This window comes from Haliotis asinina, chromosome 3 (genome assembly GCF_037392515.1).
Source record: "Haliotis asinina isolate JCU_RB_2024 chromosome 3, JCU_Hal_asi_v2, whole genome shotgun sequence".
Lineage (NCBI taxonomy): Eukaryota > Metazoa > Mollusca > Gastropoda > Lepetellida > Haliotidae > Haliotis > Haliotis asinina.
This window is the reverse complement of record NC_090282.1, coordinates 72901684-72918741: the sequence shown is the minus strand read 5'-3', so window position 1 is coordinate 72918741 and position 17058 is coordinate 72901684. Positions and strand designations below refer to the sequence as shown.

The 17058-nt window shown below is 39.6% G+C and overlaps 1 protein-coding gene across 8 annotated transcripts in view; it reads left to right on the top strand.

The window, feature by feature from the left end:
* The window catches only part of LOC137278424 (rho guanine nucleotide exchange factor 28-like), a 252564-nt gene that overhangs the window by 231511 nt on the left and 3995 nt on the right, over nt 1-17058 (top strand). For all 8 annotated transcript variants that reach the window (XM_067810747.1, XM_067810746.1, XM_067810742.1 and 5 more), the window contains 15 exons: nt 106-158; nt 702-881; nt 1348-1473; nt 1697-1814; nt 2456-2613; nt 2881-3048; nt 3887-4076; nt 4506-4589; nt 5011-5117; nt 5910-5982; nt 6580-6738; nt 7193-7317; nt 9444-9680; nt 15099-15365; nt 16178-17039. In XM_067810747.1, the coding sequence (XP_067666848.1) occupies nt 106-158; nt 702-881; nt 1348-1473; nt 1697-1814; nt 2456-2613; nt 2881-3048; nt 3887-4076; nt 4506-4589; nt 5011-5117; nt 5910-5982; nt 6580-6738; nt 7193-7317; nt 9444-9680; nt 15099-15365; nt 16178-17032 (2900 nt within the window). In that variant the 3' untranslated portion in view covers nt 17033-17039. The remainder of the gene's footprint in view (nt 1-105; nt 159-701; nt 882-1347; nt 1474-1696; nt 1815-2455; nt 2614-2880; nt 3049-3886; nt 4077-4505; nt 4590-5010; nt 5118-5909; nt 5983-6579; nt 6739-7192; nt 7318-9443; nt 9681-15098; nt 15366-16177; nt 17040-17058) is intronic.

Sequence of the window (17058 nt, the reverse complement as noted above, 5' to 3'; positions counted from 1 at the left end):
CTGTAAAATATGTTCGTTTCAAATATTAGTTCAGGAAACACACAGACTTAATGTTGTTGCTCTGTTTCATGTGAATCCAATACTTACATGTATGTTACGTTGCAGAACTGATACAAACGGAGAAGGAATATTGCAAGACGCTCACTATTATGCAGAAGGTAGGTGGATATTTTGTTTAAACAGTCACAGGGCACATATTACATGGAAGACCCAACACACTGGACCTGTCAGTGAATGTTTACTCATACACTTACAGACCCATGAAGATCTAGGTTGGAATTAGTCTGCAACATGAGCTTGTTGTAAGAGGCATCTAATGGAATTTGGTGGCCATGCTTGCTGACTTAGTTAGCATTGTCATCGTATCCAGATTGTGTGGATCGATGCTCATGCTCTTGATCACTGGAATGTCAGGTCCAGACTTGATTATTTGCAGAGAATTAGCTGGAATATTTCTGAGTGCAAAGTTGAACAAACAAACACATAGTTACAAATTTCCTGCATTGGGCTCAGTGGATATATCTGAACCATGAAGCTATGCTAAAGATCAGATAAGAACTTTGTGCTTAAAATCAAGCATCTCTCCTCTTTATATCTGGCATATTTGTATGCAACATAGTTACTCCTGTATGTTACTCCTGACCTGACACGTCCATCACGGAGTCCACAACTCACTCACTCACTCACTCACTCTGCTGCAGATGTTCAGCCAGGGCCTCCTGCAAGACCTCAACATGCCCACGGAGCAGGTTGAGCGACTCTTCCCACAGATGGATGAACTCATCGAGATCCACACAACATTCCTGGCTCAGCTTCTCAAACTCCAGCAAGTGAAACACGACCGCAGCATTGACGAGGTCGGACGCACACTGTTGGATCAGGTAGGACAGTCATCAGTTTGTACACTTGAGAAATTAACCTTTGATAATGATAAGTCTGAGTTTGGAGAAAATACAGGTATTCTTACACAAAAATTGTGGTGTGATACCCTTACCCTTGCATGGCGGGTGGGGTAGGCTTGTGGTTAAAGCATTGGCTTGTCATGCCCAAAAAACAGGTTTGAAACCAAACTTAATCACTCTCTATTTTCAAATTAAACCAGTATAACTAATTTAATTTGTAGCTACATGTCTTTTTCCGTGACCTACATGACCTGAATGACCTGACTCGTCACAAATGTAATCACTGTGTGAAATTTATCAAAGGGAGACAATCCCGTCATCACAGTGTTTGAAGCAGCTGTATAATCTACAGAATTGCCCCACATCTCAATCTCGCTTTCACATATAAGATCCAATTGATTTTGCTGCTTTTATTGACTTTGAATATGTGTTTATATTTTTTCAGTTTGATGGTGAAAATGCCGTACAGATGAAGGCAGTCTATGGTGCATTCTGCAGTAAGCACAAGGAAGCAGTGCAGCTGTATAAAGACCTATGTAAAACAGATCGGAAAGTGCAAATATTCTTTAAAGTAAGCAAAATTCTGAATGTATTTACAGTTTTCTTGCTGATGTATGAATGTTTCACTTAAGGCACTTTGAATATGTTTGAGATAGCTGATCATTCTTTTGAGTCAGTTTGGATTTTGGTACAGAGATTTTGGAGAAATATGATCAGTTAAGCTTAGTTTCTTGTGTGTCTTTTGAAAGTGGAATAGTTTAGTGATATTTATGTGTCCCCTTTTGTGATTTCAGTCATGTATGAACCACAGTGCTTGTAAGCGCCGAGATGTGCCAGATTTTATCCTGGGGGTCACTATACGTCTTTCAAAATATCCAATCCTAATTGAAGCAATATGTAAGAGTACTAAAGGTAAGATTTAACAATTTGTCATTTCGTATACCTTGGTAACAAATGGTGTTGACTCACAAAGGTGTATGTTTCTGTAAGATTTAGAACTGAAACAAATGACATTAAGTTTTTGAAGAACAACATCTTTAATACCATTTCTGTGTTATCTTGGAGTAGTTTATAAAGCAAGTGCTATTATGAATGGAAGAAAGTACATGTGAAGACCAGGATAGAACCGATCTTCAGTAATCCATGCTCGTTTTAAAGAAGCAACTCATGGAATCGGGTGGGCAGGCTTATTGACTTGGTTGACACATTCCATCTTGTCCCAGTTGCCTAGATCCATTCACATGTGGGTGATCACAGGATTTTCTGGTCCAGACTCGATTATTTACAGACTTATAGCTGAAACATTGCTAAACATGAAACAATCAAACAATTTTTTAATACATTTCAAATAGGGATATAACTGACAAGCAGATGAAACAGTGTTGGCACATGCAGTTGGTAGATCAGAACACGCATACACTTTTCATGAACTCTGGTGTCCTTAGTGATTGTCTGTTATGCATTCATACAATTGTCACAGATGGCGATTTGTTTCAAATGATTGTCAACACTGGATATTCTTTTGCAATGATGATCTGTATTTCACTCTTCAGACAAGAAAGATCGCGACCTTTTAAGCAGAGCTTTGAACTGGAGCAAAGGAGTGCTGACGGATGTCAATGAAAGGGTTGCAAACTATGAAAAGCTGGTGGAGATTCAGAGTAAAATAGACTCACGAGCCACAACTGTGTTCAAGGGCAAAAAGTTTAAGGTAAGACGTACAAAGTTTAATCAAAATTTGTTTACAGAAGTTGGAAGTGAGATGTTATTGATCTTTCATTTGGGGTGTGCATCAAGGACAGTCAGTGAAAGCAATGATTTGGATCCCATGAACAAAAACAAGTGAAATTCATATAATCTCTTTTTTTAAAAAATTTGAGAGGGAACTACTTCTCTCTCCTTTCAACATAGACAAGATAAACATTGAGTTATCTTGTACTATTGTCAGCAGACTTTTCATATTCATCATTCTTTTCAGCGTCAAGACATAACCTTGCGAGATCGAAAGCTGGTGCACACGGGTTTGATTGGATGGAAGAGTGCGCGAGGTCGAATTGTCGAGCTGCTGGCTATTGTCCTCACGGACCTCATATTCTTTGTGCAGGAGAGCAACCAGAAGTACACATTCTTTGTCCAAGATGGCAAGGTGAGGTGGTCACTCGGTGCAGGTCTAGATAAAGTGGGGAACTGTGTATGTTGCGCAGTCATGTAGCAGTGGAAAGTGACTGTAGTATGTATGTGGTGTCCCATTGTAAAGGGATGTTATGGTAGCCTGATGGATAAAGCGTCCGCTACTCCATGCTGTAACCCATGGTTTGATTCCCACATGGGTACAATGTGTGAAGCACAGGCCTGGTGTCCCCCTACCACGATATTGCTGGAATTTGCTAAAAGTGGCCTAAAACAATACTCACTCACTCTCATTGTAAGACAGCTTTCATTTGTGGAATTGCCTTCATGGTGTCCTAATAATACTGACACTATTTGAATGACACAAGTCAACTCTGGTTGTCAAGGGTTATGCCCCTTTTATCATGTTAGTATCCAGTGATACTGGTGTTGAATCCTAGATTGTGATCTTTTGACATCACCTGAGTGGACTGTTGTTTGCATTATCATTCACTGGATTGTCCAGTCAGTCATTTCAGCATTCTTCATGGTGTTTATATGTACTATTTTTGAAAGGGGACAACCTTTTCACTTACTCATATTTTGTGAACCTGAGACATTGCTGGTCAGAATATGGTCTTAGTACTCAATGAGGTGTTAATGAACAGACACATAGGGTCTTATTATGCTATAGTGGACTGCTGATTATGTTACACTGTTGAGAAGTAGGTTGTTCCAGAGCAATGGACCCCCAAAGTAATTGCACGATATGTTTATGTTTATGTTTATGTTTAAGTTGCTTTGCTTGGGAAAATGCTTCCACACTTGTTAATTCCTCAAGGTGAGGTTCATGTGTACCACTTATCATGTTCCAGTCCTGTGTGATACCACTGTACAAACTGCTAGTGAGAGAGAAGCGTGACACCCGTGACAGTCATGGCATCTACCTCATCTCCCAATACAGCCAGTACCCCGAGATGTACGAGCTTGTCTGCCGCTCCAAGGATGACAAGGAGAGTTGGATCAAGGTCATACAGATGGCTAATGAGAATTGTCCTCGAGAAGGTAGGTTCCACTTCAGGACACAGAGTTACATGTGTCTCAGGCTTTCAGAATCTGAATCTTCAAGATGAATTTGTCATGAACAGATTCATTGCCAAATGGGCAGAGACATCACTTTAAACATGACATCTTGATGTCAGTACACACTGACTAGTTGATGTATGTATGATGTATGTATCTTTATAAGGTACTAACTGACCAATTCAGGTTGCAGACTTGTCATTTTATATATTGTCATGAAGTCACCTAAGGTCACTATTTGGGGTCAGCGCTTGACACCATCTTAGATCATATTCTGGAATCTGATGTGAATTTCTTCAAACTCCTACAGAGTCTTGTGGGCACAGTTCCTGTGACAAGTTAGCCCTCTGTAACTGATCACTAGTGTCTGATTGTAGACATGAAGACTGATTGAAGGTGTTTCTGTTACAGTGGAGGAGGAAGTACCTTCTTCTGAAATGGAGGAAGAAAAACGGAAACTTGAGGAGAGAGCTGCTAAGGCAAAACTGATCATAGGTTAGTTCCACAAACAAGATCAAACAGGCTTGAAGTGGATAGAGAAATATTACATATATGTTGTCATTGGTTTATTCAGTTCAACTTCATATATATGGTATAGCAACAGAAATGCAACTCTGACTTTTTGTTCTTTCAGATGTTTAAATAGAAACATTTAAGGTGCTCAGTATAGGTGCTCAACTTCCAGAATGGTTTTGAACAATCATTGTAAAATCAACAATATTTCTCTGAAAGTCAAAAGTTATTGTGAGATGTTCTTCCCTTCTCACACTTTGGTTGGATTTTGGGATTTGAATCGCGAAAATATCCATGAAACTCTTTGAAGAAGACCATACATGATTGCAGCAAGGGTTAATCTTGATTACTGTATTATTCAGAGTGGTGTGAAATGAAACTGTATGGTGTTGTTCACCCACAGATCAGCTGCACATCAAGGATTCGGAAATTAAACACTGCTGCGACGAGAAAAACAAGCTGATGCTAGAGCTCCTTGACCTGTACAAGGCTAATGATGAATCAAACTCGGTACGTTTCAAATTCACTTCTGTTAAGAAAGGTGTAACTGTAAAAATACAGTGTGCATGTAAATCCATGTTTAGGATATGGACTTCTATCCTTATAAATATAAGTGATTCATTACTACTTAAAAATGTAGACATTGATGCAAAGTCAGTGACATTCAGCAGAATATTTCAACCAAAACTTGCTGCACCAACTAACTATGTAGAATCACTCCAGCAGACAGTCAGGAAACTTGGCAGCTTTAGGCATTTCCTTAACTTGTTGTCAGTCTGAGGAATCATAAATCGCAAAAGTAGTTGCATGCTTTGCCAATCAGATGCAGTGGAATCACCTATATTTTGTCAGTTAAGAAATCAGTGGATGCCCGGTTGTCTTATCGGTTATCGGTTTCTGTATTCTTGCAAGGCGATGTTTGGGTAAAGTTCCTAGTGCTTTCATCAATCATAACATTCTCTGGGGTGGTGGAGAGGCCAAGTGGTAAAAGCATTCACTTGCTCTGCTAAAGAGCTTAGTACAATATGTGAAGCCCACTCATATGGTGTCCCTTGCTGTGATATTGCTGAAATGTTGCTAATATTGTTATACAATATGTGAAGCCCACTCATCTGGTGTCCCTTCCTGTGATATTGCTGAAATATTGCTGAAAGCAGCATAAAACCTAACACACTCACTCATAATGCCAGAGTTGTGACAGACTATCACTGGATTCCCCACATTTTGGAAATGGTTTATTTTACACTAGATTAGGACTAATGCCAAAATATTTTTATACTCATTCTTAAATTCTGTTTCCAGCGTCCAAGTTCAATGCATGAAGAGGCCTCTGGCAGTGAATCTCTGGAAGTGCTACAAGCCGCTATGCATGAAGGTAGGCATGGCAACAGTCTCATCATGCTTGTGTCTTGTGTGTTTTGAGTTTGTATGATACAGTTTTTTAAGTCAACAAGATTTCTAATTGGTGAAAGAAAAGAGTTATGAATGATGTTAGCGACATCTTGCCTGCTACAAGACAGTGTACCATGGCTACGGTCTATGTGTTTGGTGGACTAAATGTTCTCATGTACCTGCCTGAGATATTGACAATATATATAGAGGATACTAAAGGACCTTCCCTGTCATACCATTTTTATTAAACAAGTTAATGATTTGGTATCAAATGAGTGAAACGAGTTTAGTATTCTGTTTATTACTCGCCAACATTAATTGACAGAAACTGCAGCGAAAGCTGAGGACTCTCAGCTTTCCGTGAGTCAAGCAAGGTCCTAGTAAAATTGCGACATTAGCATTGTGACGTCACAACTTTGAACCATTTTGACGTCATACGTCAAGCGGTATTACACAAGTGCAAAATCGCCGTACAAATATTACACTGCAGTATCTTCAACAGGCAAGTAATAATGTGAGTTATATGACTACTTTCCTGATTATACTTGCCACTACTTGTTCTGTTGTATCTTCCTTTCAGCTTCTCGACTGGCAACAATCCTGCAGGGAAGCGGAACCCACCTGAGCCGAAGTGTGTCAAGCGTCGGCGAGCATGTCAGCAATTCCTTTGTTGCTATGCCAGTCCCAAAACGAGCAGAAACATTTGCTGGTTTCGACAGTAGTCATGATGTCCCAAAAGGTAATGGTTCTGCTTAGTTGCAGAAACGTTTATACTGATTTTGTTTGTTCATGGCTTGTTCTCAGCAATATTAATTGGAGGGGATTTGATGACATGTGTCAACCATGTCAGCAAGTCTGACCACCCAATCCTCATAGTCCCTCTTACAGCAAGCATGGGTTACTGAGCACCAATTCTAACCTGGGTTTAAGGGTCCAAGTTTTAAGGAGTGAAGAGAATAGCTGATGTTTGCTTAGAGCCCTAACCAAGGAAGAGATAGAAAGTTTCACTTTTTCATCATTCCTGTTGACAACTGGGCTAAGTAACCAAATAACCATCAGTCCGAAATTTGTTTTGTTTAAGACATGCACTTTCCTCTTCATGTTTATTTTCTATGAACCAGGAAACATATTCTATTTTGTCCAGGAAAAAACTGACATTATTAGTTGGTTGACTTGATACTGTTTCCTTGTAGGTGGCCTAAAGAAGCGGTTTGCACCACAAATCCGTGACGCTGAGGGACGCAGCCCAAGTCTGCTGAGTCTGGACAAACTTGAAGGCGACAGCGGCACGTCGTCAATGCCGGAGTCCACTCCAGTGGTGGGTACACTGTAGATGCCTGTTGGTCTTAGAGTCAGTCCGATAAGATGAAGCTTGTCAGTAAGCCAGAAAATACTTGTGAAGATTTGTGTCTCTGGGTGACAGTTAAATTTCAAAAGAAACCTCTCTGAAGATCTGGTAGATATTTTTACTCCTAATTATATATATTTCATATTGTCAGACATGTTTTCCTGTCATCAGTTAGAGGTGTGTAAGGTATTATTATAATTATGTTAAACTACTTATGATTGGACAGTTCATGTTACAACAAGCTGAAGTTTGGGAGTTTCAAACACTGTGATTATGCATGGTTTGCAGTCTCTTAGACATGCTATATTAGGTTTGATTCGCTGGCGGTATTGTTGGATTGCGTGTACCTACTTCCTGAAATTCAGAATGATTATAACATAGCTGTGTTATAGTGATACTGCTGCAACCTAGCTGTGTTATGAGCATGATATTGCCGTAACACAGTTACGTTTTAAGTGATAGGGCAGCAACCTAGGGATTTATGAGTGTGATATTGCTGTGACATAATTTATTATAGTGATACTGCTGCAACCTAGGTGTGTTATAAGTGTGATGTTGCTGTGACATAGCTGTGTTATAAGTGTGATATTGCTGTGACATAGCTGTTAAAAGTGTGATATTGCTGTGACATAGCTTTGTTATAAGTGTGATATTGCTGTGACATAGCTGTGTTGTAGTGATACTGTTGCAACCTAGCTGTGTTATAAGTGATAGTACTGCAACCTAGCTGTGTTATAAGTGATACTACTGCAACCTAGCTGTGTTATAAGTGTGATATTGCTGTAACATAGCTGTGTTATAGGTGATAGTATTGCAACTTAGCTGTGTTATAAGCATGATATTGCTGTATTATAGCTGTGTTATAGTGATACTGCTGCAACTATAGCTGTTATTGTTATATAATTGGGCAGTAAACAGCTGTCTGCTGAGATATTCAAAGTTCCAAGTGCCAATAGTTCACTGCAGTTTTTCATGCAGACTGTATTTCTATACTATACCTCCCTAGTCATTTCATAAGTACATAATGATTAGATGTATTTTTCAACAGAAATGGTTTCCATCCTTTTTTCTATATATGCAGGTTATATAGATTTTCTGTTCATACTAATACAAAGTTTAAGAAATAATTTTGGATATTAAGTATCCATAACTGACAAACCTTCAAATTTACTGTACAGGTCAGTTCCAGAAAAGCTGTGTTCATATCACTGCTACTGTCTCTTTATAATTTTATGGCTTGGGATCTTAAAGGTGCGAAATAGTAAGGAACAGTTGCACAAAACCTGTTTACTTTACCTCACTTTGTAAATAATCTCCAGTGTGATAATAGTTACATTATATGTTCTGTAGCAACACTCATGTCAGTTTCAGCAACAAGACAGAACAGCTGCCTTAAATATTGATATTCCTTCTAGTGCATTGAAGCCTTCTGTTCCTTGCATCAGAAAATATTCGTTTGGAAAAACAAAATTGAAACTTCGAGGAAAATAATTTATACGTTATTATGAACTTTGAAGCTGTTTGCCATTTGTAACATGCAGAAGGTTTTGCAGACATTGGAGATCGGGTTGCTGTGAGAAAAGGTTCTGTTACTGACACAGTTAAGTAATACTGAGACCCATCAGTGTCAGGACAAGCATGCAACCACTCCTTCAGAACATTGACTTTAACGGAAGGAGTTTCTTTTATACACATGACTGCTTGTCTTTTTCAAAAGAGGAAGAAATCTGAAGCATTTTTTTTAAGTTGGAGAAATGGCTTGAAAGTTAATAGGTGGGTGTCCAGGAATGGGGTTAGGTCATTGCTTGGGGCAAGGTTGGCATCAGTTAACATACATATGATATGTTTGTTATATTTGGGATTATGCTTTCTAAGTAGCGTACAGATTCTAATAACTTTGGTTGGTTGCACCCACGTGGGATCTGAACCCACACACTCAAAATCAGTCACCTAATCGCCAGCACACAAAGGCAGCTGTTTAACCCAGTGAGCCACCACAGCTTCCAGTTTAGGAAGGAAATCATTGAGTGTGTTAAGCTTCTCTTGGTAAGTGATTAACATCAATGTTTCATGTTGGATATATATTTGCCCAACAGGACCCAAGCGTCAGTGACGTCCATCGCCAAGACTCCATCAAGCCAGCATCCCCTCTCCAGCGCTCCATCCCACATGTCTGGGAGGAGCAGGACTCGAGGGGGTCTGATCGATCTAGTGACAAAGGATCACTTGGAGAGTTGTCTGCTTCCTCCATATCATCCTTACCACCATCCCAGGGCAACCAGGAACAGCTCCTGTCTATATCACAGCTTGTCAAATATCTCCACAATCTTATGGTGAGTTCAACCGTGTCATTCTTATCTGTATGTTGCATTTATGTCTGTCTCTCACATTTTTATCTGTCTCCGCAGTTTTTCATGCCTGTCTTTCAAAATCATATGTGTTTCTCCCATTCATATCTGCCTCTATCATTCGTGTCTGTCTCACATTCGTGTCTGTCTGTCTTTCCTGGGAGGTGCAGGTGGTCCTGATGTCTAAGGCAGTTAACATCTGTAGAGTTGTGTCCCTTAGATGAACTGGAACAAGCGATTGTGGGTTTAAATCCCATTTCACTCCGATTGTTTCTAGGTTTGCAACACCAGACTCATGCTCCTGGGTTTTCCCAAGTGGAAAATGTGTGAGATCTGCATAACTTTGGGCTGACCCCCGGCATATCAGGGTATCAAACTCCCAACAACATTCAGCCACACCACAAGGATGGTTAGGTGTAAAACTTGCCAACCCTGATCAAAAACTTACCTACCCACAAAATATCTTCATATCTATGTTTAAATGTTAACCTAACTGTCAGGAAGGTGAATTTAAGAAGCCTGTCCAGGGCAGGGCAGACAGGTACTTCAAATGCTGGCATCACACTGCCACTGTGCCACATGAGTCTTGCATGTTTGTTTCCACTCATCCTAAACGCTCATCTAACGTCACTAAAATTTCACCCTCACACCAAATTGAAATGAAAAACAAAAAAACCCCTCAGAGACAATGTCACCTCCAGCCCAATCCCCGTCTGCCTTTCCATCTTGTGACTCATCCTTGTTGTAATAGGCCATTGGCCTGAATATCAGCTGAAATAAATAACTCATCCTCAATGCCATGCTGTCATTACCATTACTGTACTTGTAAGATGACCCAGGTGTTTCTCCAACCCTTGGGATTCCATGACCGAATTTTGTAGATGAATGTGTGGTATAAAGTAACATGTGCTCTGTCATACATCTTGTGCTCATCAGATATCAGCTCACTCTCTTGGTGGACCAGTGCAAACTGAACTAACACTTACCCACTGTATGCTGGTATACATTAAAAAGAAAGCTAAATACTTTGATATGTCTCGTAGCAATTTTCTTCCCCATCATGTGACTAGATTTCCTTATACAAAAATACCACCCCCACCCCATGAAACTAGCCCATAGAATAGTTCAAATGAATTGTCTATGATTGTTGCTTTGTAATATGACAGCAACTGTGTTTTAAGTATTCAAGTTTGATGGTCACTTATGTATGTTAAACATGTTAGAATGTAAAATGTACATCTCATTCACTAAGCTACACATGGTGCACAAGCTCATTTTGGCTACAAAATTGATATTAATGCATCTGAAACATTGAACACACATTCTCCATGAAGTGAAGGGTGATGTTTCTCAATGAGAGACCGAATGTGGTTTTGACATATGGGCATAAGTAATGCATGTAGGCACAGATCCAGTGACAAACCGATTCCTACTTTTTGAGGAACCATGATCCAGACAAAAAGAGACAGCTGGGGAAAAATTTCTCTTTGACTTATGAAGGACTTCCAGACTTTCAGGAATTCTGTTTTGTATATTTTTCTTACATGCTTGAGAATGTAAAATTCTCTCATTTCTTGTCCAGTTAATATTTTTGCTACTTTGGGACTTCAAATGTGTGCTGAAATTTATTCTGCAAGAGACATAATTGTTTATTCAAATGTTCTTTGGTGGTGTGGATTTATGGCATATGGTTCTCTTATGAGGAAATTATAGAAAAAATGTTTGAAAAAATCTGTCTAAACTCCTTTGAACATATTTGTGAGAATTTTGAAACTTGTTTGAGTTAAACATTTCAAAGCTCAGCGTAAACAGTCTTGATCATAATGTTAACTTGATCATAATTGGAGAAATATTTAATGGGGCTAGTGTTTGTATTGAACATGATCTGCATACTTTTGGAATGTGTTTGTGAATATTGAGATATGTGAAGCAGAGATTTCTAGGTTAGGAATGGCCAGGGTATTGACTGGTTTCTTTGGATCATTAGAGATTATTCTTTGTTCACCAGGGGTTGTCACTGTTAGAGATGTTGTACAGAGGTGTCACTGTTGGTATGTTGTACAGAGGTGTTACTGTTGGAGATGTTGTACTGAGGTGTTACTGTTTGTATGTTGTACAGAGGCGTCACTATTAGTATGTTGTTCAGAGGTGTCACTCTTAGTATGTTGTACAGAGGTCTCACACACTGTTGGGGTGTTGTACAAAGGTGTCACTGTTACGGTGATGTGCAGGGGTGTTACTGTTAAAGATGTTGTACAGAGGTGTCACTGTTAAGATGTTGTACAGAGGTCTCACACACTGTTGGGGTGTTGTACAAAGGTGTCACTGTTAGGGCATTGTATATTGAGTCATTGTTACTATGTTGTACAGGGTGTCACTGCTGGAGATGTTGTACATAGGTGTTACTGTTAGAGATGTTCTACAGAGGTGTCACTGTTAGGGTGTTGTACAGAGTGTCACTCACTGTTAGGGTGTTGTACAGAGGTATTACTGTTAGGGTGTGGTATTAGGGTGTCACACAGGACTGTTATAGACCTGTCACACATGGGAAATATTATGGTATCTCACATTGGATTCCCTCCTAATCCGTGAAAAGGACTTGTCCTGTTTTAATCAATTATATCTCACCTCCTATCTTTGCAGCCCAACTGAAAGTGGCCTTCATGATAGCGAAAGAGAACAAGCAGTCAAGATGACTGGCCATGGTTCACAGATAACATTAGAATTGTTTTTCTGTTAAAAAAGCCCCACAAGAATAAAAGTCACTGAACACAAAGTATAAGAACAAATGTTTTGAGAAATGAGATGAGAGAGTAGATGTATTATGATGTTCTCTTTTTACATTTGAGTGTCTGTAGTACTGTCTACCTTTGTGACCGGGAAAATGGACAACAGAAATGTCATATTTACTGTGGACTGACTATGGCTTTGTCAAACAAGATATCAAAATGTAAAGTCCTGCAATTGATTTCTGGGGACTGAGTAGAATTCAGATCAATATTTTAGTGTCACTTCAGCTTGTCTATAGTGAACTGTTCTTATGACATCAAACATATCATGCTTAATAAGCTTGATTGCCTCAAAATCCATTTCTTTGAGTCATACAAAGTCTTTCGTCTTTAGAAATCAGAATCTTGTTATTATCTGCGAGGGATGTCCATGTGAGTAGGTCGATTTTGAATTGACATTTCATCCTTTTGAAAGATACTTCAGTTAGAAAGGTTTGCTGTTAAGATGTCCAATAAAAAGTTTAAGAGCTCCAGGAATTCAGTAGCGCCATCTAGTTGTAATATTTCAAATCAATCCAAATGATATCTCATCTTTGTCTTGTTGAGAATTGAATTTCCCCTGCTTCCTCTCAATCAAGTACCAGAGGCTTTCATTCCTTGAGAAGAAATTTCCAACACTGTACAAGCTCTATTGCATGTGGGAATGGAAGGACCATGCCATGTCATCCCAATCATGACTCGTAACATCAAAGTTCACAAAGCCTGTCTATTATGGCTTTAGAAAAACTATATTAACCAATTGAAACTTTGGTTCTTAAGCTTGTGGCATTTATTGAAGATTTAATTGTAGGTTTATTTGGTTTTCTCTCCCAGCCAGTTAATCATACAGAGGCAATGTATGACTGTGTGCTTAGACTACAGTCAGGGGTAGTGGGCTTGTTTGATTTACACTTGGGTACCCTGCAGGGTTTATTCTGTCAATACTAACACAAATGATGGTGCTCAATGAAAATACCCATTCAGAAATTGAATTACTTTTTCAATAATGTTTGAAATCAGTTTTGATGATTTTTTTACCATTTCCTTGCCCATTGATAGCTAGTGTTTGAGATAGTGTCACTGTTGGTGCCTGTATTGATGAAAGATAGCATCCACAATTATTCATAATTTTATGTTTCCCCATTTTGAAGAAACTTTTATTCAGAATGTTTGGCCATTCTGTATTACTGGAAGATACAATGATTGATTACATTTACTAATAATTTTCATTTTAACTTTTTGAATAATGTTGATTTTGATGGAATACGCTCCATTTCATTTGTGCTGTTGGTTAACCTCGAAATATCTTCATGTCAGGATAAAGAACAAGTGTCAGAAATTAACAGGTTACTGCCAGTACCATCAGATAACCTCTTTGCTTTGGTTTCTTTAAAAAAAGTGAAAAAAGTCTAGAGACCTTGTAAATATATAATAAAGGATTTGGTGAATGAAGGGGAAAGCATGTACCCCTAAACACGGTGTCCCTCAAGATCGAAAAGTTGACATCCATACATTCTCCCCTTTTTGTGTTTCAAATCTACATGCCATTCAAATACTCAAAACAAGTAATGTTTAGAAATTAGGGTTTCAAACATTTTAAGGATATCTTTGGTTAAATTTAATTTTTTTTGTTCCCAAATGTTATAAAAAAAACCCCATGAAAATGTCCAAAAATAGTTTTGAAAAAGTGGAGCAGTCCAAAACTGTTACTCTCAAACAGATCAAGTTGTTGAACTGATGCAGCCTTTTCCTACTCTGTGTGAGATTGGCAGATGACAGTGGAATTGCTATTTCAGTTGCTGGAAGTGTCAGGCTTGTGTGTTTGTGTTTGGGAACTGTGTGCCAGCGACAAACAGCTACTGTGACAGTAATGGAGGCTGACATTTTAGAGTGGGGTTACGTTACCTTGTAGAGCTCTAAACACTGACAAACACACTTGTCTGAATAACACAAATGTTTAAACGTTCTTTTGAAATGTTAAATTTACAAAAAGTGTTCCAGTGTTGAAACTGATACCCTGTGAAAAAAACCATCCTGTCAGACTAATAGTTGAAAAAAAGGAAAAGTGTTTCTTCATGTTTAGGTTTCTTCAAAGATATCCAGTTTTATTGACTGAAAGAGCTTGAGACATGAACTTAGCCAGATTCTAAAGATGACACAACTCATAACATAACAGCTTGTTACAGACCTAGTGCTATTAAAAGTTCTTGTTTGGCTGGGAGTGTGTTTAACATATAACTATGATATCTTCCATATGCATTTTTTAGTGAAACATTGGACTGATACAAAAAAGTCAATGTGATGACCCATGAGTACATTATATATATAAAGGAACATTATATATGTTAGCCCCCAAATCCAGCTTATCCCTTCAGATACCTGAACAAGTAATTTATGGTGAATTTGTTTGAATCCAACTGAAGTATTCACATTTTGTCTGTATCATGTCATAGATTCTTGATGTGATAATCAGAATAGGTAACAGTACGCTCCGTCTTTAGCAGAGCAGGGACAACTTGTCCCCAGTCTGGAAGGGAAATGTATCAAGAACAGTACTCACTCCCACCGTCCCTTCCTCACTCACCAACCCACCATATGATAAGCCAGACACTAGCTAATCAGCTTTGTCTTCCAGAATCTGACAGCCCAGCAAGGCACTGCTGTTGAGAGTCTACGGGCCCAGCTTGCTGAGGCCAATGAGAAGATCAACAAGCTGTCTGCAGACATGTCTGACAGGAAGACAGGATACCGCCACAACCAACTGGAGGAGCTTCGCAACCTGCAGGAGAACATCAGCCGTGAGAAGGCGGAGTGGGAAAAGGAGAAGAGTCGTGAGGAGAGGTTCCTGGAACAGAGGAGAGAGCAACTGGAGGATGAGAGGAGAAGACTGGAGAAGAAAGAGGTACACCATGATGACTTGATTGAGAGGAATTTTTAGAAGTTGGGACTTACAATATTGAACAAAATTTATGGATAACAACTTATTTATTTCATGAGATGTTTCAATCCACATGCTTATACTGTATGTTCTTGACAACAGTACAAGAATCAGTTGAAATGTTGCGCTCACGAAAGAAAGAAGCTGTTATCCACTAAGTTTGTGCAACATTTTACACCATGATTGTCTGTCTATAACTGGACATTCTGTTAGGTTTCATGTACATAGACAGTTCATTGTAGACATAGACAAATATATATTCCCAATGCTATGGACAAGGACCTAATGAAAATATGATTGTTTTTTGAAGAGTAAGAATATTTTGTCTTCATGTTTTCCTTTAAAACCTCCCCCCCCAAAAAAAAGACAGGAGGTACTTGATCTCCTAAAAATGTGTATTGTGGGTCCCCCAAATTGTTTTGCCCATCCCCCCAGGAAAACAGATGTCCATCTTGAACTTCTGACTTGCAAAAAAAAGTATAACAACTAATTCAGCTGGTCGACGGTAGCTAACACTGTATTACAAAATTTAAGTACAGGTGAATAATTAAAATGTAATTTGGCAAAGTTCAGTGGCCACTTCACAGTAACATGGACAAAGATCAGCAGTTTTGTCCCAGGAACATTACTGGGATTACACTGTAAGTATTGATTCTGGTATTTTCTTAGGTTGTGTCTGATCCAGGATTTGAACCTACATTCTCAGTCAACTAATTACCAGCACGCATTGTGTATTTGATTTCTTAAATATGAAGTTCTAATCCCTTTGTGTGCAGGCTGACATTCGTGCTAAGAAGGATGAACTGCAACGTCAGCGTGAGACTTTGCAGCGACAAATAGACCTGATGAGAGAACAAAACATCAATATCCCCTCCCCGTTTTTCTCCTCTCCGACAGAGGGGGTAACCAGCCCACCAAGCGATCGAGAAAGCAGCCCTCAACAGACATCAGCAGCTGATAAACAGCGAGAACTTGCCCACCGCAGGTCGGCATCGGCAGAGTTCTTTAACCCTCCACAAGATTTTGATCCAGTTACACACCAAAGGGAGTCCAGTCAACCAGCTGACCTCTCAAGCAGCAACTCCAGCAATAACCGACAACCTCGGCTTTCTGTCGGCAACCTGCACAATGTCAACGCACCAGCAGCATCAAAGCAAAACCTACCAATGCATCTTCTAAGTGCTAAGAATGAACAAAAGACGCAAGGAGTGAAAGTCCAGCAGTTGCCTTTGAAGCTCTCAGCGAGTGGAAGTCAAATTGCATCATCAGTACCTCCTACCAACAATCAGCAAGAGCATCAACAACGTCAGCAGCAGCAACAGCAGACTCACAGAGTATCCAGCACAGGTTCACTCAGCTCTGTAGCATCTGGTGCTGCCCAAAGTCCAAACAATATGTCTGGAACACAGGCCCAGTCCCGCTCAGGACCAAGTCACCGGCGCTCATCGCCCACCCGCACAGCTCCCCAAGGACTCTCCAGTCTGATGAAACTGGCAGAGCCCAATTCAGGAGGCAAACGTCGAAGCCCTTCTCAGGCAGCTCCCGGTCAACAACAGTCACCCCCAAACTCACAGAGGAACACCTCCGGACCACAGAAACCAAGCAAGCCTGGTGATGTCTACTACTTCTAATTCTCAGGTAAGGATCTCCTCTGACT